This window comes from Toxoplasma gondii, chromosome III (assembly GCF_000006565.2).
Source record: "Toxoplasma gondii ME49 chromosome III, whole genome shotgun sequence".
In the NCBI taxonomy this organism is placed as follows: Eukaryota; Apicomplexa; class Conoidasida; order Eucoccidiorida; family Sarcocystidae; genus Toxoplasma; species Toxoplasma gondii.
This window is the reverse complement of record NC_031470.1, coordinates 578113-600631: the sequence shown is the minus strand read 5'-3', so window position 1 is coordinate 600631 and position 22519 is coordinate 578113. Positions and strand designations below refer to the sequence as shown.

The 22519-nt window shown below is 50.7% G+C and overlaps 4 protein-coding genes across 4 annotated transcripts; 3 read left to right on the top strand and 1 right to left on the bottom strand.

Annotated features, from left to right (window-relative positions):
* The first annotated feature begins 1527 nt into the window (after nt 1-1527).
* Nucleotides 1528-4603, top strand: TGME49_252500 (polo kinase). The gene has a single exon (XM_002369317.2). The coding sequence runs from the start codon at nt 1953-1955 to the stop codon at nt 4044-4046; it is 2094 nt and encodes a 697-aa protein (XP_002369358.2). The 5' UTR covers nt 1528-1952; the 3' UTR covers nt 4047-4603.
* Nucleotides 4604-5866: 1263 nt separating this feature from the next.
* TGME49_252490 (vacuolar protein sorting 29, putative) lies at nt 5867-8244 on the top strand. Its single transcript, XM_018780986.1, has one exon. The coding sequence runs from the start codon at nt 6912-6914 to the stop codon at nt 7521-7523; it is 612 nt and encodes a 203-aa protein (XP_018638204.1). The 5' UTR covers nt 5867-6911; the 3' UTR covers nt 7524-8244.
* A 614-nt stretch (nt 8245-8858) lies between these two features.
* TGME49_252480 (hypothetical protein) lies at nt 8859-11344 on the bottom strand. Its single transcript, XM_002369315.2, has 2 exons — nt 10636-11344; nt 8859-10087 (listed from the first exon to the last, which is right to left on the bottom strand). Exons 1-2 carry the CDS (start codon nt 10902-10904, stop codon nt 9469-9471), a joined length of 888 nt encoding a protein of 295 aa, XP_002369356.1. The 5' UTR covers nt 10905-11344; the 3' UTR covers nt 8859-9468.
* A 264-nt stretch (nt 11345-11608) lies between these two features.
* TGME49_252465 (radical SAM domain-containing protein) lies at nt 11609-22119 on the top strand. The gene is made up of 11 exons (XM_018780985.1): nt 11609-13333; nt 14555-14591; nt 14877-14978; nt 16526-16677; nt 17056-17109; nt 18075-18180; nt 18651-18758; nt 19380-19438; nt 20231-20268; nt 21016-21065; nt 21817-22119. Exons 1-11 carry the CDS (start codon nt 12020-12022, stop codon nt 21897-21899), a joined length of 2103 nt encoding a protein of 700 aa, XP_018638205.1. The 5' UTR covers nt 11609-12019; the 3' UTR covers nt 21900-22119.
* The last annotated feature ends 400 nt before the right edge of the window (nt 22120-22519 follow it).

Here is a 22519-nt window from a genome sequence, read left to right as displayed (position 1 = left end):
CTCGCTGAGACAACGAAGTCGCGAAGCCTGTCGATCTTGTAAAGACAGCGGCAGGTAGCCCCCCGCGCATACAGGGTGCCCTGGTTCCTCTCAGCGAAGGACCTTTTTCCACTTTTTAACGGTTCGGTTTGTAGAAGAGTCCGACAGGAAAACGCGGGTTAAGAAGCCGAGAGAAGACACTTTCAAACAGACCTTCCTGAGACAGATTTGCACTCCACGCACGCCACAGAGACTCCCTATAAACCCGAGCGTGTAATTTTTTATGGGCTTTAGAACGAACTTTGCTTTAAACGCCTGGACGGATGCGCAGCAACCAAAGGCCCAAAAGGCCTATTATGACAAAGCAGAGACGAACTCGTGCCACCCACAAACACCAGCCTAACAGCCGTCTTGCTACAACTTGGAGACATCCCTAACTATTTAACTATAGATGTCTGCAGATGTGCAGACATTGTGCTCTGCAGTGAGTTAAAACATACCTACACGTCCATTGTTGTTTACGTAGATGATGTGATTCATGGGCAGTGTAAGCACAAAGCCACGTAGATTTCTCGGCGTAGAAACACATACATGGCGAGTTAAGCCGGATAGAAATTGTGAGTTGAGTCGTTCGAAAAAGGAGAGGTCGGAGCGGTTCATTGTCGCAGAAATACAGTTTCTGGATATAAGACATGAAAAGCAAAACGTGAAGGCTTTCCCCCCTATCTGCGGAAATCAGAGATCAAAAGGATGTCGACCGGGTTCCTCTTAGAATGGACGGTGGTCACAAGGACCGCAGGTGGGGAGATGTGTGAGGACTGCTTCAGATGTGGGCATGTGACGCTCCGAGGTTGTGTCCGTTCCAGACAAAACCGTTCTCTGACAAATATGGAATTCTCACTTTGAGACCAGGCCACATAACTGCTGCGCAAACTGATTCAGCCTGTCTCGGGCGCAGTTTCCATCTGGTGCACGGCATTGAACGAAAATGGTATTTAAACCCAACGCTTTAGGCTGTCTTAAGCAGTCTGAGCACCACAATTGGCGGCACTCAGAAAGGCCCTGAAAACTGGAACTCCTTTGGTGTAGGGTATGGTCGCGCACCCGTAGCTTTTTCTGTCGGAACACCTTTATTTCGTACAAAAACCAGCGTAAAGAAAAGGCGACGCCACATACCGACGGTAGGTGTCACCGGCTGCATCGAGAGTTTGCTCTTTCGCTTTGCTGAATTCGAAACGCGTTTGGTGCATACGTTTGTTGTTTCACGATGCGTGGAACATCGTGGTTGTCAGACGCTCGAAGACAACCGAAACTCTCACGTTCGTAGGCAACCAGCGGGATAGCAGGAGCGCCTCGTCTAATAATAAACACGAAACTCATAGTGTTCGCCTCGACTGGGCGCTTGGGGTAGAACATATTGACTCAAATTTCCAGGAGTGCGCACTGAGATGTTCGCAAGGTCGCGCTTACAACTCCTGCGAACGCCCGCCGTAGGCTTGAACCAGGTGAAGCAGCAGACAAAACCTAGGATGTTCTGTGAGATTCCCTGGCAAGCAAAGACGCTTGAGACGCTAGCGCCGTCAGACGCAGGGTGACGGAACGAACTGTCGTTGTGGGTCTATTTGTCTCACTTGCCAAGACAAGGCATGTCTGATGTCACGTATCGCTAGCTGTAAGTCGGTAGCACTGTGCGCTGCAGGCAACGACGCTCGCCTGCTAGGCCCCCGTTTAGTACGCGCAGTTGAGCGAGAGCACTGCTGGCAGAAAGCACAACGCTGATTCGCCCGAATTGACAGACACGCAACTGGCAAATCCGTTCCTTGAGGGAGAAGCTCGATTCGTCAGAGCTTCCTCTTAAGGACCACAGCCGGGCCTTTGCCGAGAAAATCCCGCATTTTGCCGGGGCAATCTCAAGTGGATCCGCGCTGGAAGCAGGGTTATTGTCTGTTTAACTTTTTGAGGGAAGGACCAACATGAGGCGTTCGAGGTCAAAATACCATGTCGGTACTTTTGTCACTGGGTCAGCTGTTCAGCGACTGACGCTAGTTGGAATGTATTCTGCAGTGTGGGTCACTTCAGCACATAGCTCGCCTGTCAATTCTGCAACTGTGTCCCCTTCGTTCTTTTTCCTGCATTCCAAGCCGCCTCATGGCTCCCCCCCAAATGAGAGGACCACTGGAGAGTCCAGTGGCTCCAACGCCTCCATAGAGTTGATGGAAATGCAGCCTACGCAACCAGAGTCCCTTTCCCCGACCGCGATGGCCGCACGTCGCCCGAATGTACCACCACTTCCCGAAGCAAGCGGGCTGCCGTCGCGCTTGCCTCCATGGCAGGAAACGCCCTTTTCGCCTGGAAAGGGTGACACACAGGACTCTGCACAAGTGAGCACTCCTTCAGGCACTCCACGCGTGCAGCCGATAAGTTCCCCGAAGCGAGAAGCTCTTTTTCGGATGTCCCCTCCCCCGGTACCAAAGCGTTCTCTGCGCAGGACTCTTTCGCAATATTTCCGTGCACGGAAACATTCTGGTGTCCCAAATCCCCGCGCCTCTGCACAACTGCCAACAGCCGATCGGGAGCAAGCAGTGAACCGGCCGCACAGAGCTTCCCGGCTGATGAAGAGTTCTCCGTCTTCTGCAAGTCACCAGGCGCATGGAGCAGCGCCTCATCGGCGGCGCGCTGCTACCTCACCCCAGCCTCGCACACGCAGAGACCCAGCAGGTCCAGTTGGTCGGACGCTGAGGAATTGGATTAGCGACCGATTATCCCGCGCATACAGACATGTCAGGAGCAGGCTGCGCACGGGATATGCCAGACTGCTCCGGCAACTTCATTCCATGACAGAGAAAATTCCCACACCACCAGTACAGCTGCCCGGTCAGGAGTGCGTAAACGTTTTGGGGGCTCATGTCGCTCGACAGGTGGCCGACTGGAGGCAACAAATGGGACGCACCTCGCTCGAGTTTGCAGTGGATGCAGCTTTTCCTCGCGATAAAGATATTTCGTTCAAGTCATACATCTCAAGGAAAAGTGTCACTTTACGCATGGGGAAGGTTTTAGGAGGGGGTGCAAGGAGCATTGTTGTGGAGGTAACGCGAGTTGATACCGGCGACAGATGGGCTTTGAAAGCTTTCCTGGTTCCACGGGATGTCATTGGCTCCCCTGGAACCCCACCGCCTTGGGACGCAATCAGCGAGGAAGCCCATGCGATAAAATTACTACCGCATACAGTTCCAGCTGTAGTTTATCGAAACCTGCGGTTTCTAGTCCCCGCCGACGTGTTGATATACGAGGGAGACGGAATGGAGAAGCTTTGGAACAGACGCGGAACGGGCTCAAACTTCTACACAACCTATCTTCTTTTCCCAATAGCTCAAGGTTCTCTGTTGGACGCTGTCAGAGCAATGTTCCGAGATGCGAGACGGGGCAATGCTGAGGTGTCTGATGGTGAGGCAGCACGCACCCTGGCCGCGAATGTGAGTTTTTCGATTCAGATTATCCGCCTCACGGCACTGCTTCACAGCCACGGGGTTGTGCATGGGGACTTCCAAACGAAGAGCTTTTTTTTGTGTCAAGACGGCTCTCTGTTCCTCGGTAGAGTCCGCAGTCTGACGCGAGTAGGAGCCCCATATCGAAGCCCCAGTTCCGCGACAGACAGTCCTCGCTGCACTCCCCCAGAGGTGCTATCCCCCCCAGAAAATGCGGCTTTTACATTTTCGCTGAATGCCTGGGAACTTGGTTGCATTCTCTACCAGCTCTGGTGTGAGGGTCTTCCGTTTGGTCTGTCCCCGACACCCGAGACACCTGGGAAAATCGTGCTGCCTCCTGTCATAACATCGCCTTATTTGCAGACAAAGAAACGATCTGGCTTAGCGGGCACATCAACACGTCCAGTCAAGCATCTGGTGTTCACTGGCTGCGTTAAAAACATGCCCGTTGAAATGCGACAATTGATTCGTCGCCTGCTCCAGGAAGACCCACACAAAAGGTTACTCCCGACTGAGATTCTTCGGGATCCTGTTTTCCAGAAACTCGAAGAGCAATCGAGGCCACCGGACGCCCAGGCTTAGATGGGGTTGACATGTTTCGAACCCAGTTTCGTTCTCGGAAGGTTCTTGCCCGCTATTCAGGGCATCTGACTCGGTCCAGCTTTGAGTGCCTTGTGCCTGCACAGTGTTGAAATTCGAAAGCGTAGGTGCACCGAGATGTCCGTGTCACTGTTCTAGCCAGTTCTCTCCTGATGCTTTTCCTCGAACCTCCATACTTGTACGATGTTGATCCGCAAATACGTGTCTATTGAAAGGGTTGCACACAAGGTGTGTGTGGAGAGAGTTTGTTTTGCAAGCTCGTGCTTCTGTATCACGCAACCACGCGGGACACGCTCCACAGTGTGGGGCCTCTATGGAGGACGACATTTTTGATTGTTGTTGATCAATTCATCCAATAGCACAAACAGGAAAGAGTTTTTTCGTTTGCTGCTCGTCAACGCGCTCTTCTCTCGTTGTGCCTCTCACCTGCGTCCTCTTGCCCTCGCTCCGCTCCCAAGTCTTGCAGAAATGTCAATTTATAACGAACTTGTGGCTGAGTAGACAAATTTAGAAAGCTGGGCTGCTGACCATATTAAGCGTAGGATGACAGGAGCTGCACAAATGAATGGAGCATTTTTCCGAGTAATCAACATTCATAGAATCATAGTGTAAACTGAAGGTGAGAGATTACTGGATTCTCCTTCAAAAGTGACGAACCCTCTGCTCAAGGTCAATGGGCTGCGTCGCCACTTCGATTCGCTCTGATTGCCCCATTCTTGAAACTCTGCAGATGCTTCGACTGTCGCTGACGTGACACACCAACGGAACTGTACAAACATCTCAGTAAATACATTTTTCTTTTCGTAGAACCGCCTGTTGTCCTCGCGGGGTGAGAGGAGTCACTGTAGAGGCCTTTAACCGCACTTGAAAGCAAAAATCTCCCCCCCCATCCCTAGCCCCCACCTGCGGACACAGGCCGTGTTACGTTTATTCACTTGATAGAATGCTCATCATGGACCGGCTGTTTACAGTAAAAAGCGTGTAACTAGGCACAACGTCTAACCCGGTTAACTTTGATGCAACGTAGTTTCTTGGCGAACGAACCATCAGCCCATGGTCGCGCAAACAGAGAATGTTAACAGTCTGTAGGCAGAGGGAGCGAAAAAAACAATGGGCTACGCCTTTCCACGTACTAGAGAGAACTGCTTTGCTAACGAAGACGGCACTTCTGGAATATGGAGGGATATTCTGGCTCTGTGAGAGCCGCGACGACAAATACCATGAGATTACCGTGTGGACATCCCCCATGAACATCGCGGCTATGTTGCATAAGTTTACACGTCTGAATGGTAGGTAAATGAGGCACAAACTGTCTCCGTGTCCCAGGGTGTCTTCTGGTATGTGCCTCTCACAGAGCGTTCCGGTCTCATGAAGACTGATTCTCTCCACTTTCTCTTTGCGCGCACACTCCCCTTATGGTTATCAGGTTTCCTTGTCTAGTCTTGAGAATCGCAACTGTCTCCCGTTCCCGATTGTATCGTTTCGTAACGCCGTTGAACGCGTGCCTTGTCCTGGCGCACGTTTAGGCTGCGTCTACGCGCGCAAGAAGTAACTCTACTGTGTTTCCCGATGCGGCCGAGGGGTCAAAAAGTACTGTACGGGGCAGACCGAGTAACTACGAAACAATTCTAATGAAGTTGATTTCAATTCAAGCTGGACTTCGGGGGGAACAAAAACGGACCCCTGCTCCATTGTCATTGTGGTGAAAAGCTGTCGCAACTCTTTTGCCCTCCTCGTCCGCTCCCTGTCACATGCAAGCCTTTTTCGGCGTGCGGTACCTTTTCGCTGGGTGACCTGTACTGCTGATGTTTCTGGCTGCTGCAGCCTCTGCTTCTGTCCTGTTTAGCCTTGTAGCTACAGATGAAATCACTCGAAAACTCTGTCGATTCATCAAACGTTCTGCGCTTCTTCCTGTCTCTCTGCCTCCAGTTTTCCCGCTTTTCTGACGGCCTTCTGACCGACCAGCGGGTCTGGGCACCCTCCTGCCGGCTACCCTAGAGAAGCGTACATCGTTTCAAATCTCGAAGTAACGTCATCGTTTCCCAGTTTTCATATGCGCTTCTTTTCCCGCAATCCCCTCTCTCTGGGTTATCAACTTGAACGGCTGCAGACCAGTAAACGAGCCACGTGTCAGTTTTTCTTTTGCAGCGCTCGCCTTCAGCATCATCACGGCGGCGAAGCACAGTCCACGGAAGGCGGGATTTTGTCCCGCGTCGGTCAGCTTCGATTTTCCTTTCGGTACAGGTACTCCCTGTTTTTCGTTCACAATTGCGTCCGCTTTTTTCTCTATCGTACTCACTCTTCTTGCGGAAACATCAGTCTGTGAAGTCCTGCGTGGACGTCGAGGAAAACTCGCGTGTGTGAGTTCCTCTGTGAGCCGATTGCGGTGTACATACAGCTTCGGAGCTGTGGCCGCCGCAGTGTCCCTTGTCTTTACAGAAGAATTGCACCGATTGTCTTCGGCTTTTTTCTGCTAACCGTTCAAACATTCGTCTTTCTGGCCACTTTTCCTCGTTTGCACCGTCCAGCGGTTTTCGAATGTCTTTCTACTTCCGTTTTCTTGTGAAACAAGTAGTGCGTGCCGTGTTGGCTGTCATCCGCACCCAGCAGCGCGAGAGGACGCACGGCAAGTCGCTGTTGCCGACTTTCACATCGTGACGCCTCCCCTTCGCGCCCTTTTGGGTTGTCTTCTCGCTTTTTTTCTCTTTCCTCACTCTCTCTTCCGAACAGTCCGCGCCTTAACTGACCCACATCTTCCAAGCCGTCGCTTCCCCGATTCCCGCACCCAGGCGAGGACCCGCAGGCCCCGCTCCGCCGCCAGCTTGAGCCTTTCCTCGCGTCTTCACCATGGGGGCCAACTTCACCGAGTTCGGAGACTTGGTGTTGCTGATCGGCGACTTCCACATTCCCCAGCGCGCGGTGGACTTGCCGCCGTGCTTCCGAGAGCTGCTGAACACGGACAAGATCCGGCATGTCCTGTGCACTGGCAACGTAGGCTGTGCGTCCGTGGTCGACTCGCTGCGCTCCATTTCGTCTTCACTGCACATCGTGAAGGGCGACGCCGACGCCGGCTTCGACTTCCCTGAATATAAGGTCCTCCAGTTCGGCCAGTTCAAAGTCGGCCTCATTCACGGCCACCAAATCGTCCCATACGGCGACGGCGGCTCCCTCCTGCACTGGCAGCGTAAACTCGACTGCGACATTCTGGTGTACGGCCATCTGCACAAAGACTCTGTCGTCGAACTCGAGGGAAAGTTCTTCGTCAATCCAGGCAGCGCGACCGGTGCCTACCAGCCCTGGCTCACAGAAAAAGTTCCTTCCTTCATGCTCATGGCCGTGCAGGGGTCCAGTGTCGTCCTCTACGTTTACGAGGAGAAGAACGGAAAAGCCGAGGTCGTCATGAGCGAATTCAAGAAGGACATCTCCGACGCGGACGCTGCCAGCTCCGCCGAGAAATAAGTGACAACATCGGGGCGAAAGTCCGTGGAACAAAAGTTCTTTTTCCTTTGCTCCTGCGGCCCGATCCAGCGACCTGCGGCAGGCTCCGTACACTCGAGAGATGGGTCGGTCTGCAGGCAGAGCGAGAGATCTACGAACTCCTCCAGTTTCCCCTGTGTACGAGGTCTGACGTCGCATCGCCAGAGAGAGAGAGAGAGAGACGCTTGAAGTTTCTCTCTCCGTTGTGGCGAAGCGGTCTGCAAGGAGCGTCGCGTTTCATAAGTAACTCCGCGGGAGAACGCTCGTGCGCTTCCTCGTCCTCCCGTAACAGGGTCGCGTTTTCAGGGGCGAACATGATACCGTGGCTGGCCACTCCACGCGTTTGTTTCTGCTTTCTGTTTGTGACAGGCTGTTGCTCGTTTGGCCGCGCCTGCATCCTTATTGCTGCATTTTCGTCTCCACCTTTGCTTTCTCATTTTCGTTTCCTGCGTCGTGTTTCGCTGCGTTCCTTCTCGAAATTTCGTGGTCTCCACGCCTTTTTCTGAACTGTGACCAAGGCAGAGCCGAGGAGCCTTCCAAGCTGACTGTTGCGTTCTTCCTTCCTTTCGCACCTTCTATTCCTGTCTCGTGTTCCTCCCTTTTCTGTCTCTGCCTCCTTCCGGTTTCTAGTTGTGACGGGTCCTCTGTTTAGGCAGACTCAGACGAGGGAAACCAACGGGAACCCACACAGAAACGAAACAGCTGAAATTCTCTTTGATTCTTGACTTCTGAACAGAGAGAAGCGGCCTTCCTCCACAAAGGCGCTTCTCAAGACTTCCCGCCACAAGGCGACCGGCTCAGTCCGCTGTTTTGCACTGGCCAACACACGTAACGCCACTCGCGACCCTCTGCGTGCAGCCGCCGTTGCAAGCCTCAAGCCGCCTACACATCCAGCTGCCTGCATTACTTAATATATATATATATATATATATTAAGGAAGCAAGGCATCGATGGAGACACCTGCATATCGAAAGGTCTTCCAGTTCTTCCCTGGTCATATATATATATATATATATATGTATACATGTATAGATATGTATAGATATTTAGAGCGATACACGATACCCAAGGGCGGGCAGCTCGGTGGCTGCAGGTTTGTGTGTGTTTGTGTGTGTCTCCGCGTAGATTTCTTTGTCACATGCCGGCAACGTACATTGGCTGGTGCCCGGATCGTTGCATGCATATTCTCAAAGCATTTGTATAAAGGGAAACATGGGGCGACGCAGCCTGTTGAAGCTTTGGAGTGTGTGGTCGAGGAAAGCCGAGGCAGTGACAGCTCGGAAGAGAGCTTTACGGCGTCAGTGTAAAGGACATCGACGTAGAGTAATTTGAATGTCGGATCCTGTGAACCATCCGTTTTCGCTCTGAATCATGACCGTTGTTACGTGACCTAGTATCGTTAAACCTTGAATTCCCTTGTGTCTGGCTACGTCCGAGCCGTGAACGTTTTCGACTACGCAGAATTGACTGTATCCACCGTCCAACGACAGCATTTGAGGGGAAGTTAGAACGAGGACAGTGAACGCGACAGGAACCGTGCTACCCACCGACCCTGTTTAAGGAAATTTGCGACTTCCCACAGAGCGCGACATGCACAGAGTTTCGACGTTCGCCGGAAACGCTTCGCAACGCATTCACTCCAGAGAGGTCCTTTCTCTTTTCTCCCGGCTCCCGTCCGCGGGAGGGCGCGTGTCTTGTTCTTCGCTCTCCTCGCCGTTTTTGCACACACATTTCGCTCGCTTCGCAGAGACAAGAAGAACGGAGACAGAAGAAGAGCGGAAGACGACGTAGCGATGAGACTGGTGTACGCCCAGAAAAACGAGGAAAGGAGAGAGCGACGAAGGAAGAAGGAGAGCAGGAAACAAGCAGAGAAGAGAAGAGAGGCGAATCCGTCGAGTCCGAGAACCGCTGTGGAAACCGCGATTCCTCAGCTTTTCGCATCTTCTCTCGAAGTGAGCAGGGGAACGCTTCGCGCTTCAAGTGCAGTCTCTGAATCTCTTTTCGCCGCCTCAATCGCACGCGCGTCGACTGTCTCACCGAGTCCCAGGAGTTGGCGAATCTCTTCCGCCGCGAACGCCTTCTCTTCGGAGAAGCGCTCATGCTCACACCACTGAATTCTGTTTTTCTCATCCACGAGAAAGAGATACGGACGCTGACAGTCGGGGAGACAAGCCTTCGCGAGGAAGGCTCTTCGGTCCACATACGCGAAAAACGTCGATGATAACAGTCGGCGATACTCTGCCTCTCGCTCTGCCTCTCCAGTCTCTCCAGTCTCTTTCGTCTCCGCGAGGGGGAGGCGTTGTTCGTCTGTCTCCAAGGGAGTCGGAGGACGAGTGCGAGGGCCAGACCGAGGAGGAGACGAAGGGGGCAGCGAAGGCGCGGCGCGCGAGGGGAGCCGGTGAGAGAGCCGTTGAGGGCAGCAGCCGGAAGCAGGTCCAGTCGACAGTGGAGAGGAAAGCGACGGTGAGCCAGCAGGCAAATCTGGAAAAAGCAGGAGTCTCCACCGCTCTTCCAAGAACCACCCGAAGGGGCGCGCCGCGCGACTTCTGAAAGAAATCCGAGAGAAGAGAGACTCCACATGAAAAAAGATGAGAGGCCACACAGACAAGACAGAAGAACAGTCAGCAGCAGACAGAGAAGCATGCAAGGAGAAAAAACGATGCAAGAGTGCGATAAGCAGGCAGAGTACCGTTCAAAAAGAGTAAAGCAGCAAACAGAGAGAAAACCAGAACAGAAAGACTGGCGATCCAAAGCAAGGCGACTGTTCTTTTCAGCCTTTCTTTGCAGCCTCTATTCTTCCACCCTCTCTTTACCTTTCCATGTTCCGTCGCTTCCCTCTTTCGCTTTTACCTACCTACCTCCCGCCCTCGTTTCGTTTTTCTCTCTTCTTCACGCGCTTCTTCTCTCTGCTTTCTCCCCCTCTGGGTCGTCGCACTCTCTTCTTTCCTTCCCCTTTTTTTCATTGTCTCTCGCGTCCTTCCGTCGTCTTCTCTTCCTCGCTCTCGTTCTCTCCGTTTCTTGTCCTCTCTTCGTGCACTTCTCCCCCGGTGCTCCTCTCTCCTTCTTCATTTGCTTCGCTCTGCTCCACTCTCACCGTAGGACGACCTGATAGGTTTGCAGAGCCTCTGGAGACTGGGGGTGTTTCTCTGCGAACTGTGTCTGCAGCGAGTGCAGAGTCGAGCTCCACGATTTCAGTTCTTCGAAGGTTCGCCGGTTGAAGGAGAGCAGAATGAGCTTCAAGGTGCCTGGGAGATGGTCAGGGAGAAGCAGAGAAGTTCGCGGTTGGCTGAGAGAGTGCCCGCAAACAGAGGGAAAAAGGCGAAACACAACCGGCACCGCAGCACCGAAGTGGAGATGCGCCATGAAGGCAACGCAGAAAAAAGTCAAGAAAAAAAGGAAGAAAGGAAACAAGGAAGAAAGGAAACAAGGAAGAAAGGAAACAAGGAAGAAAGGAAACAAGGAAGAAAGGAAACCAGGAAGGCAAGGGGGAAGAAAGAGGAGGAAGAAAGCAGCCTCACGCACACACCGCGTCGGAGGCGGAGACACCCGAGAGAAGGCAGACAGTCTAAAGGACAGCAAGGACAGGACGAAAAATACGCGAAAATAGAAAATAAGAAGAAAAACAAGACAGAACAGCAGGGACAGCCGGGAGACTTGATGATCTACGTCGCGCGAGACAAATTACGACACAAACCTGAGAGAGAGAAGAAGAGACACTCTGGTTCCACCGGTGCTTCGAGCGGACCAAGCCAGAAGTGTAGGAAGGGCAAACTTTTTCTTTTGCGAAACAATCGAGTCTGAGCGACACAGGATGAATTTGAAGCTCTCGCCAACGCGAGCCAAACCGACCAGCTCGACTTCTTCTGACAGAAAGCATGTCTCTCGACCTGCCCGTTTCGAGTGTACATCCAGCCGACACAAAGCACGGCCGCATGCGCGCATGCACCGTTTTTTTCGTGCATGCAGGTTTGGTTTTCCGCCTGGAAGATTGACAGTTGGTGAAGACGGCGTTTTCTGCTCCTCAAGCCATTTTGCTCAGTGGCCAAACACACAAAGAAAAGCCTCTCTTCGCTTTTCCTGTCCTCCTCAGGAAGTCTTCGACCCCAAAGCCGGGTGTCTGTCTTTTGGAAGAGTTCGCGAGGCAGTTGCAGCAGACCGAGAGTTTTCGACATCTCGAAGAGTCAAGCTCACTCGCCTTCTGCGTGACTGAAACACGGTGAACCTCGCGAACGGCGCTTTGACGCTTCTCCAAGTTCGTTGAAGAGACATCTGCCGTCGTACAGTGTCTCGCAGTCGTTCGTGACCTCTTCTTCCCTTTCTCCCTACTCTCTCTGTTCTTCCTGTCTTTCTTCTTTTCCTTCTTTTCTCCTCTCTCTTCTCCCTCTGTTCTTCCTGTCTTTCTTCTTTTCCTTCTTTTCTTCTCTCTCTTCTCCCTCTGTTCTTCCTGTCTTTCTTCTTTTCCTCCCAACGCTCCGATCATGCAGCGCCTCTCGACTCTGAGGGCCGCAGAGTTGCCTGTGCGTTGGAAACTCTCGGTGTCTCCTCCTGTCTCCTCTGCAGGTGTCAGGAACGGCTGCGAGGCGCCCCGATGCAGCGCAGCCAGAAGACGTACGTCTCTGTCTCCGTCTGTTTCGAAGCAGCGACTCTCCCTGCTCGGCAAAACGCCCGCCTCCCATTTAGACCTTCCTCAGTCACGTCTCGCGTTTTCGCGATGGTCGCCTTCTCCGACCAGCACAACTTCCTTCTCTTCTCCCGCTTCTTCTTGCTCTTCTTCTTGCTCTTATTCTTGCTCTTCTTCTTGCTCTTCTTCTTGCTCTTCTTCTTCTCCTTCTTGCTCTGCTTCTCTTCGTTCTGCTCCTTGGTGCCATCCGCTCCCTTGGTCCTCTTCTCCAGGTACTGTCTCGCGTTCGCCTCTCCTCCGTCCTTCGCGCGAGCTCTGCTCCGCCTCGACAGCTACTCGACTTCTCTGTGTCTCGGATTCCTCGTGTGTTGCGACGAACGGCGCCTGTTCTTCTCTCTCTGTCGTCACTTTTTCTCCTCCATCCTGTCGCTCGCAGCTCTTCTTCGCTTCTTCCCTCTCTTCGTCTCCCTCTTCTTCGTCTCCGTCTTCTTCATCTTCCTCTTCTTCGTCTTCCTCTTGTTCGTCTCCCTCTTCTTCGTCTCCGTCTTCTTCATCTTCCTCTTCTTCGTCTTCCTCTTGTTCGTCTCCCTCTTCTTCGTCTCCCTCTTCTTCGTCTCCCTCTTCTTCGTCTTCCTCTTCGTCTTCTTCTCTTTTTCCGCCGACGCCATCTCCGCGTCTGCGGCAGATTCAGGCACTCGTGAAGGAGCAGAATTTCGAGACGTTTCGTTACAAGCAAATTCTGGAGCAGATGTATCGCCCTGCGCTTCGACAGGGGAAAGCGTCTTCTTCTCTGGACGCATCGCTCGCGGATGCTTGTTCTCTCTCGCGCATGCAGAGTGTAGGACGGCCGCTCCTCAAGGCGCTGTCCGACCTCTGTGGGCGCATGTACGCCGGCAACCGCGCGAAACAGGCTCCAGGAGAAAAGCGAGAGACGCATGCATCAGAAGAAGGCGAATCAGCGGCGGGAGGAGATGCGGGAGGGAGACGGCGCGGAGGAAACGAAGCGAGAAACTGGACGCCTCGGGAAAGCTTTCTGAGTCTCGAGTCGCTTCAGGAATCCACTGACAAGAATGCAAGGAAGATCTTGTTTCGATGCAGACAGGACGACGCGCGAGTAGAAGCAGTCGCCCTTGCCTTTCCTCGCCATGTCTCTCTCTGTATCTCATCTCAGGTATGTCGCATGCGCAGGCAGTTTAACCGAACGCGTCTCCAGTTCCGCATGCGTGCAGATGCAAATTCGTCTACAGATAAGCATACTCATATATATATATACATGGATATGTATATGTATTTGTATGTGTATTTGTATATGTATGCATGTGTAAATCTGTGACTGCATGTGTGGTGACAACTGGTATTCACATCAACACATATATATTAACGCGCACATCTCTTACATATAAGTATATATATATATATATATATGAATGTGTGGGTTGATTTACACAGAGGCGTACAGATGCGCATGTGTGTAGCCAGTCTCTTCTGAGCGCGTGGAAGTCGAGAATCCCCGAGCGCAACCTGTTTCTGGATGCCGCCGGCAGTGAGAGCTGATGCGTCTGTCGCAGAAGGCAGACAGAGGCCTCGCGAGAGAAAGCCTTGGGTGCAAGGCTCGGCACTCCTGTCGTCTGGACAGTCGTCCTTTCTGCGTTTTCCTAGATGAGTTTGCTGCTTTCCTGGCGTCTGCGTCAGGGACTCGCGCCCCTACGTCCATGTAGTGCCAGCTCCCAAAGTACAAACGCATGTGTTAACCTCTATGTATGTGCAGAAGGCTTGACATCGTTGCGAGTCCGTGATACTCGCGAGACGTACGTGCATGCGGCCAAGCACCTGTGTGTGTACGATTGTGAGGGTGTGAATCGATTCCGTCTGCTTTCGAGAACCCTGTTATCCTTCGTAGTAGCATTGGGAGGAAACGACTCCTCAGCTGCTAGAGTGCTCGTTGCCCTCCAACGGCAAGAAGACAACTTCTTCTCCTGCAGCAGCTGGACGCGGTTCCTCGTCCACGCTGCACACTGGTCACCCCTTTGTACGCAGTGTTTCAGGGGACGGTGAACGCGTCGTTCTGAGGACAGGGTGGGCTCCAGGCCCCCTTGCATGCACGTGCGAGTGACGAGCTCCCGAGACGCGTTGCAATTCGAACTGCGCCTGAACATGAACTTCGCCGCTCGCGGAGCGGTGCGCTCGGGAGAGATCAGTTGCGTTTTCCAGACTTTGAGACGTTTTGCTTTCTCGCGAGACGAAGGAACTCCGTCTCGATCTGGGAAAGGTGCCTCGCGCTGTGTCTCGAGGCTCAAGCCAGCGATGCCAGGGTGCTGTTTCAGCGTTTCGTCGCTTCCTCTCTGCGTTTGCCTGCTCTCTGCATGCTCGGCGAACGGAACCGTTGGCACAGGCAGGTTGTGCGTTCAACTGCAGCTTCTGCTCCGTTGGTAAGGTTTTCCACCAGTTTCTCCCATCGACACCCTTTTTCTCGCTCTCGTCCTACGCCCGTTCGTTTCCTTTTCTTCGCCTCGCTTTCCTCTCTCTTCAGGCGTATCTTCTTCTCTTGCCTCTTCGCTCTTGAGTCCGCGCGTCTGCTTTCTCCCTCGCCAGTAAAATTAGCGCCATGGTCACCCTTTGTTCTGCTTCGCCTCCGCTTCGTCTCTGTGTTCTTCGTTTCCCCCGCCTCCGCGTTTGGAGCTGCGCGCGTCTTCTCCGACTTCCATGTGTGTCAGGAAAATCGGGATTTCTGCGCCAGCTCTCTGCAGACGAGATCACCGACCAAGTGCTCTTCTTTCTTCGTCAGGGAATCAAAATCGACTCCGTTTCGTTCATGGGTACCGCGACAGCCTCACTCGTCAATAAGCAACTCCGCCTCGCGTCTTGACACTTGCAGACGATGCGTATCTTCCCTCACCTACCTCCCCAGTTCTACCTACCTATCTGGCGGTCTCTCTATCTCTCTATCTCCCTATCTCAATCGCTGCCTTTCTACATCGCCCTCCCTATATCTACCTGGTTCAAGCTCTCTCGCTGTCGATCTCAATCTGTCTATATCTGTTCACATTTATGTCGATCTGGCTGTCTCACGCTCGCTATCTCGCTATCTCTCTATCTCTCTATGTCTCTCTAGATCTACCTGTACATCCGCATATGCATCTGTCCATGCATTGAGGTTTGCTCGTCTACATGCATGCATGTGGAGGTACGTCTTTGTGTACGTGTACGTTGGTGGTAAATATGTGTGCTGTACTGGTATATATAAATATATATATCTATATACTAATATGTGTGTATGTATATATAAATATATGTATGTATATACAAATATATCTATGTATATACAAATATAGGTATGTCTGTATGTATCAATACATATATATATATATTTCTACAGAGAGGAAGATAGATAAACGTATATCTTTGCGCATTTCGAACATGTTTTGCATTTATGTGCATGCGTGCTCGTTTTTGTGTCTCTAGACTCTTGCGCAACTCCTACGTTTTACGAGGCATTTTTCACCGACCGATTCCCATGCGATGGAAGGCGGCTGCAGCTACGTAGAAGCAGAGATAAAGAGAGATAGGCATTGATGAATGTACTTAGGCAAAGGTCGAGATAGGTAGACGTAGATAGACATACACTGGTGTGAGCAGGTGTGAACATATATGTAGAGAGATATGAGCAGGTAACGACAGATGGGAGTAGCTCTGAACTGATATCGATATTGATAGATATAGATAGACGTTTATAGATATGAAGAGGTTTCATTAGGTATCTTAGAGAGATATAGATTGATATAGGAAGGTATAAACAGGTATCGACAGACAGGACTAGATACGAATAGATATAAATAGGCATACATGCATGTAGATAGACAGAAATGGATAGAGATGGACATGGATGAATATAAGTAGATGGATGTAGATTCAGATAGACGTCGATGTTTTCCCGCATGCACTCGTTTATACTCACACAAATTTCGGAGGGAGCTGGAAACGCAGAGTGTACAAACACCTCGATGAATTCGAAAGAAAAGGCAAATTCGTGTCAAGGCATCTCCCACGATGATTTCTCGACCCTCGGGTCACCTTTCGCCGCTATCTCTCTCTATATATTTTTGCATTTTTATATATCTATTCGAATCTGTATACATGTATGCAAATGTATGCATATATATATATATATATATATGTATATATATATATATAAATGTATATAAATGTACATGTATGCATATATATATATATATATATATATATATATATACCTGTGCACATATGTCGACTGCTTCTGTGTATGTGTGTCTCTTTGCGCAACAAAGTACCTCGGTGGTTTTGCGTTTTTTTTAAGTTTGTCCTGGCCCGGTTTCTGCGAGTTCAGGAATGGGAGAGCCGCTGGCGAATCCGAAGATGTTCGACGCAATCCGCATTCTCACAGATCCCCTGCTGTTCAACTTTAGCGCGCGCAAGCTGGCTGTCTCTACACTCGGTGTGCTTCCGGGCATCAAGAAGCTCACTGAGGAGCATCCGCAGGTTGGTAGCGCGATGGCCGAGCGACATCTGTCTTTTCCCTTAGTCGCTCGGAAAGGCGAAGCGCCATGCGCGCAGAGGCCCAGACAAGAAGCGAGACTTTCTCTTTCGCAGTAGTTCACAGTAAACACTCGACTTTCGAGGCGTCCCCACAATTTGCGCTCGGCGGGTGCAGCCTACAGGTTGCACCCGCGATGTCGCGATAAACCGCAGAGATAGCGTCCTGTGCATTGTCCTTCGCCATTGTACGTCGCGAAGCTGCCGGGCAACTCCAAGAGAGAGAGTGTGTGGGGAGGCGCTAGGAGAGAACGCGAAGAAACGCATCGACGACAACGCAGAAGAGGGTCCACTTCTGCATGTGACTCGCGTTCCTCTTTCCAGGTGAACCTCGCGTTTTCGCTTCACTCCCCCTTCCCCGAGGAGCGCAACATCCTCGTGAGTCTTCACACCTCACTCCACACTCCAAACGGTGCTTGGTGGATTTGAGGACGAGGCGCTCGGTCGCGGCTCTGCGAAAACGAGAGCTCAGAGAACAAACGAAGACCCTCATGACTCAGTTCGCCAGCACAGCGATCATACAAACTCAACGTCTGTGCGACGCAATACGCAGAAATATACACACAGCCTCCATGTTCAGATACGCGAACACGGTCGATTTCGTCGTAAATCTGTGGAGAAGCAGATGCAAATATCCGCCTGCGACGCTCTACTTCCGTTCATGTTTGCCTGTAGCTGCGACGCGATCCCTTGCGCCTCTGCTCGCTTTCACGGAAGTTCTCCGCAGACACATGTGACTTCTCTGTCTTTTTGTCTTTACTTCACAAATGCAGCTTCACATGCATATCCATACGCAACTATATATATATATATATATATGTATATATATGCAGATGTGTATGTCCATCCAGAGGTCATTCGTTGGCGCCGCAGAAAGAAGTTTCAGGTTCTGTGTGATCGGTAAAACCGGTTGGCCGCGAAGGCAACGGAGGGACAGAGCGGCGAAGAACCGCGGGAAGCAGAGTGAAAAACGTTTCTGGTTTCGCAAATAGTGGGGTCGCATTCTATGCGCCGAAGCTTCCACGCTGTCTGCGTCTTCGATCAGAGTCCTCCTCAAATCACAGGAAAAACACGCAAGGCTGAAAATCGACCCTAGTCTCTCCCCATATATATATATATAAATATAGCGTAAATATATATATATATATATATATATAACTATAGCGTAAATATATATATATATATAACTATAGCGTAAATATATATATATATATATATGCATGTGTACGTGTGTATACCTGTATACGGAGAGCAGACGTGAAGAACTGGGTTGTGTGGCACTGCTGAAAAGATTGTCTGAGAACGTTACCTTTTTTGATTTCGCTGTTTCTGTGTCTCGTCAGGTTCCTGCAAATCGCATGTTCCCTATGGAAGAAGTTTTCGACCTTCTCGACGAACGCCTCGCCAAGACCGGCCGCCGCATTTGGATTTCGTACATCCTCATCAAGGGTAAACGTCGTTTTCTTCACTTTCCCTTTCCTCTCGAAACTGTCTACAGAGCTGCCTCGATGTAGCGCAATTCGGCTCCTTGCGCAGTATGTATATACATATATAAAAATATAAATATATGTAAATCTATACATATATATATATATATATGAATGTCGGGGAGAGAAGTTTTGACATTACAGAAGAACAATATGGAACAAAGCAGTTGACTTGCAGGTTCCTTTCTCTCGAGATCGCTTGGATCCTGATGCAGCGACACAGGATCTGCCTTTCTTCTTTTCAAGAAAGCGGTTTGAAGGAAAGAAACAAGACAGACCTGGGATTGCAGACACACCTTCAACATCACCTTCAGAGTTCGTCGAAAGTTTTATTCGTTTGTTTGTGTTCCCTGTCTTGTTTGTGCGTTTTCGCGTTGTCTTCTCTTCGTTTCACATCAGCTGTTTATCTTTTCCTCGCCTCTTCTTTCCTAGGACGCAACAACACAGAAGAGCATGCAAAGGCTCTTGCGGCGCTGCTACGCGAGAGACGCAGACCGACGCGTCACCTCTATCACGTTAATGTCATTCCTTACAACACAGGTGAAAAGTGGATGGATCTGTTCTGATGCCAGTCTCTGTGGAGTGCTTGGGTCGGTCTCTGCACACTGACGACAATTTCTTTGCGCTTCTCTCAATATCTGCCGCTTTTTTCGATCGCATACCGCGTTCTCCAAAACAGCGGTCAACTTCTTTCTCCGCATGGTCACATACCTACACACCCACACAGAAGCATATACATATATATATATATATTGACGCGACCTTGTGTGTGCATACATATTATCTACGTATATGCATGCGTATATGTGTTGTTTATGTTACGCAAAAATGCGTGCATACGTACATCTTTTCGCGAAACGTTATTCATTTTGTGTCCCCACACTTGCACCACGTACTACATATATATATATATATATACAGATGCGTAGATATAGGCGGCTGTTTCCGTAAAATCGATCTTTTCTCGGAAGCGTAGATTCATCTTTCTCCTCGATATATAATACTGTCTCTGTCCGTCTCTCTGTGTGCCAGAACATTTGTAGTGCTGTTCATCTATGCCTGCACCGAACGATTTCAGAGACGTTCATGAAATCAGGTCTCTCTGTCTGTTGAGGTCATTTCGATCCGTTTTCCTGCGCGTATCCATCATCCGGCTGTCAGCTCAGGGCGTGGAATCCAGCATGCAACCGCCTTCCGCCGCTGAAGTAAATCATTTTACGGTAGGCGAAGAAAACAGATTTGACAACTGCGTCGTCACCCAGCACCCATCTGAAGAACGTTAGCTTGAACTTCACTTGAGTCTCCATTTCGCACGTTCTACGCAACAATCTATGTCTGCTACTCTGCCTCGTTATCTATCGACCTCTATAAATTCTTATGTGTGCACCTATCTCTTGAGATACGTTTTCTTACCTAGATCTGTCAAGAGATGTATGTTTTCTATATTTTTGTCTATATTTAAGTCTGTGAGAATATATATCTCTCTCTATATATCTGTCTACCGCCCTAGCTCTTTTTACTTGTTGAAAACGATCTATCGATCTGGCGATGCATGCGCAGATGAATACACAGATGTCTGCGTATTCCTCTACTTCCTTCTCTTTTTGCATCATCAACCAAGTGAATCCAGAACGACTGTGCCTGCTTGTAGACAACCTCAACAGAACTGCCTCTATACGCGTGTGCATGTTCTTCTTTGTAGATACAAACATATGCATATATGTATATATATAAACATATAAATAAATAAATATATATATATATATATATATGCACAGCTGTGTAGGCGTAGTGTTCCACATTTGCGTGTGTGCGAGCTGAAGACGTCTGCATGTGAGTTGGTTTACACTCTATATGCAGAGAGATTGGCATAAATGCGTATCTGCGTCTCTTCGTTCCGCCTGAGTGTCTTGCAGTGTAGTCTGGTAGACACTGTTTGTCCCCGATTTGCGAGCAACGCGGTTTTTCTGGAAAGGAGGCAGCATCTTTTTTCTCCGTGTTTGCGCGTCCAGGATCTGTTGCGGAAGCTCCATTTGTCGGTTTCTCGCAGGTGAGTTGCGTCCCGTTTTTTCCTCTCTAAAACGCGAGGCTGGTGTCTGCTTCGCTTTCAGTGTGAGAGTTCCCCGGAGACCCTCAGCGTTTCTCAGGAGGAACTGCATGGTCCGCAGGGTGGACGCCTTCTTCGTCGGGTGAACAGCGTCAGAAAAGAGGGAGGTCGGAGAAGACTCTGTTCCTTGCACAGACAATGCGGTCCTGCTCTTCGAACTCAGTAAACGCCAAGAGAAACACCGCATCTAGCTGAAGCGACAGTCTTAGAATACATGAGAACTCTCCCAGAAAACGGTGTGCGAAAGAGGCGAAGGAGGCCTTCAGGCTTTTGCGAAGGACACCGCGCGAAATGGCTGGGCGAAGCATTTCAACCACCAGAAGTCGCGCCTCGACTGCGCAACTCGCGGTCTGTCAAGGAGGCGAACTGGAGGGAGAGACCGCGGAGGCGCGGAGAGAGGAAACTCAGAATGCAGTCGAGCCGAACAATCCTCCGGTCAGGACGAATACTTTCAAGAGAGAAAAGGGGGAAGCAGTCGCCAGGGGAACGGCGAAGTAGCGAGACTCTGAAGCAAAGCGTCGCAGCAAGAACGACCAAGAACGCGAGGAAATGCGGCGAGAGCGGGAGGGATGGGGGGGGAGGCAGACAGAGGAGACGGTTTGGATCGTCTTTTGAGATAAGCATGAAGACGAGGCGGCGAAAAAAGACCTTCACGGCCTCGTTGTTTCTTTGGTTTGCTTTCATTCCCAGGCACACCATCGGATCGGCGATCGACGCTGCTTGTGGGCAGATGCATGCAGGTGAGGGCTCGCTGTTTTTCTCGCGTCTTCATTTCTTGTCTCCACATTTCTCGCAGTGTTTGTCCACCCGTGTCGGTCTGCGAGGAGATGCGTTCCCCGCTTAACTGAAAACTGGGGAGCTCTCTCTTCGCAGGGTCTTCGCAGGTCGTCCTTCTCATTAGCGTCTGGTGATCGGTCGAGCAATACTTCGAAGTGCCGCAGAAGTTCACTTCGCGGCGTCTCTGCGACTTCGCAAAGCTTCGACAGTTTCCACAGCTCGCCGTTCTTCTCTCGAAGGCGCATGCGACTGTGGTTTGCTTCTTCGAAGGTCTGCGCAGTTCCTGAGTGTCTTTTCGGAATTCAGCTGGGCGTCTCTCAGCAGTCGCGAAGTCACTGCTTTATCTCAGTTCACAGAGACTCTGCGAAACGACTCAGGAAACAAGTTCTCTTTTCGAGCTGCTGCGCTGCGCGCGCAGTCCAACACACTCCTAGCGAGGGTCGACCGTGGATCTTTGTTTTAACGGCAAACGGGGACGAGCATATCCGCAGGCGCGCTGCATTTGAATCTGCTTGGATCCACCGAATCATCGTGCTGCGCCTCGCCATATGCGTACCGATTTACTGCTGTCCGCACATACATATAGGGTGAACGTCTGTGCGCATGTTTGCTGCGTCCCCAGGCGCTGGTTAATGGCTTGCGTTACATGCCTCTCTGTGCGCATTTCGGTGAGTGGCTCGACTGCGAAACTTTGGTGTTGCTTTGTTTCTGCAGAGTATGAAGTTGGACAGTTAACAAAGCAGCGAAAGGCGCAGCAAGCCGACCGCAAAAAAGAGATTCTGGAACGAGGAACCTGATGGATGGGCGACAGTCTTCGTGGAGTGTTCGAGAGATGCGAACCTCGCAGAGTGGGCAGAAAAAAACTTCTCTTCGCCTCTCTCGAGGTGATGCTTCTGCTCTCTCTCTGTCCTGCGGCGTGATACAGAAAAATACTGAGAACTGCGTTGTCAAAAAATTCTTTTAAATCTTCTCCTGAAGGCGTTCGTCTAGTATATGTGGGCATACGTATGATGAGGGTAACGATCCATACATATGCATATATATATATATATATATATATATGTATCTGCCTATATCTTTCTATGTATGCATGTGAAGAGCGCTAGAATACGACAACTATGAACTTCAATATAGATGTATGCGAATAGGATTCTTCACTTGGTACCTCCAATCTCTAAAAAGAACGGAGACTTTTCCGCCTCTCAGTTTTGACCAAGCGACTTTCTATGTACCTTTGGAGGGAATAAATGTACACCGACTTTGCGGTTTCTGTTGCCAGTCACGCTGTCGCATCTCCATCTGTTGAGGCCTCGCCACTTGCTCGTATTCTTTCTTACTTTCTGGAAGGCATCTTCCTTCATGCACACAGAGAAAAGTCACACAAATCCTAGTGTACAGTCCTAAATCTATCCTGCAG

Bases quoted from the DNA above. Each gene is read 5' to 3' on its own strand.
- TGME49_252500 (XM_002369317.2), top strand. From the start codon at position 1,953: ATGAGGCGTTCGAGGTCAAAATACCATGTCGGTACTTTTGTCACTGGG.
- TGME49_252490 (XM_018780986.1), top strand. From the start codon at position 6,912: ATGGGGGCCAACTTCACCGAGTTCGGAGACTTGGTGTTGCTGATCGGC.
- TGME49_252480 (XM_002369315.2), bottom strand. From the start codon at position 10,904: ATGGCGCATCTCCACTTCGGTGCTGCGGTGCCGGTTGTGTTTCGCCTT. The intron at 10,088-10,635 runs GTGAGAGTGGAG...GATTTCTTTCAG, and splicing joins ACCTATCAGGTCGTCCTACG to AAGTCGCGCGGCGCGCCCCT.
- TGME49_252465 (XM_018780985.1), top strand. From the start codon at position 12,020: ATGCAGCGCCTCTCGACTCTGAGGGCCGCAGAGTTGCCTGTGCGTTGG. The intron at 17,110-18,074 runs GTGAGTCTTCAC...GTGTCTCGTCAG, and splicing joins CCGAGGAGCGCAACATCCTC to GTTCCTGCAAATCGCATGTT. The intron at 20,269-21,015 runs GTGAGTTGCGTC...TTTCATTCCCAG, and splicing joins CATTTGTCGGTTTCTCGCAG to GCACACCATCGGATCGGCGA.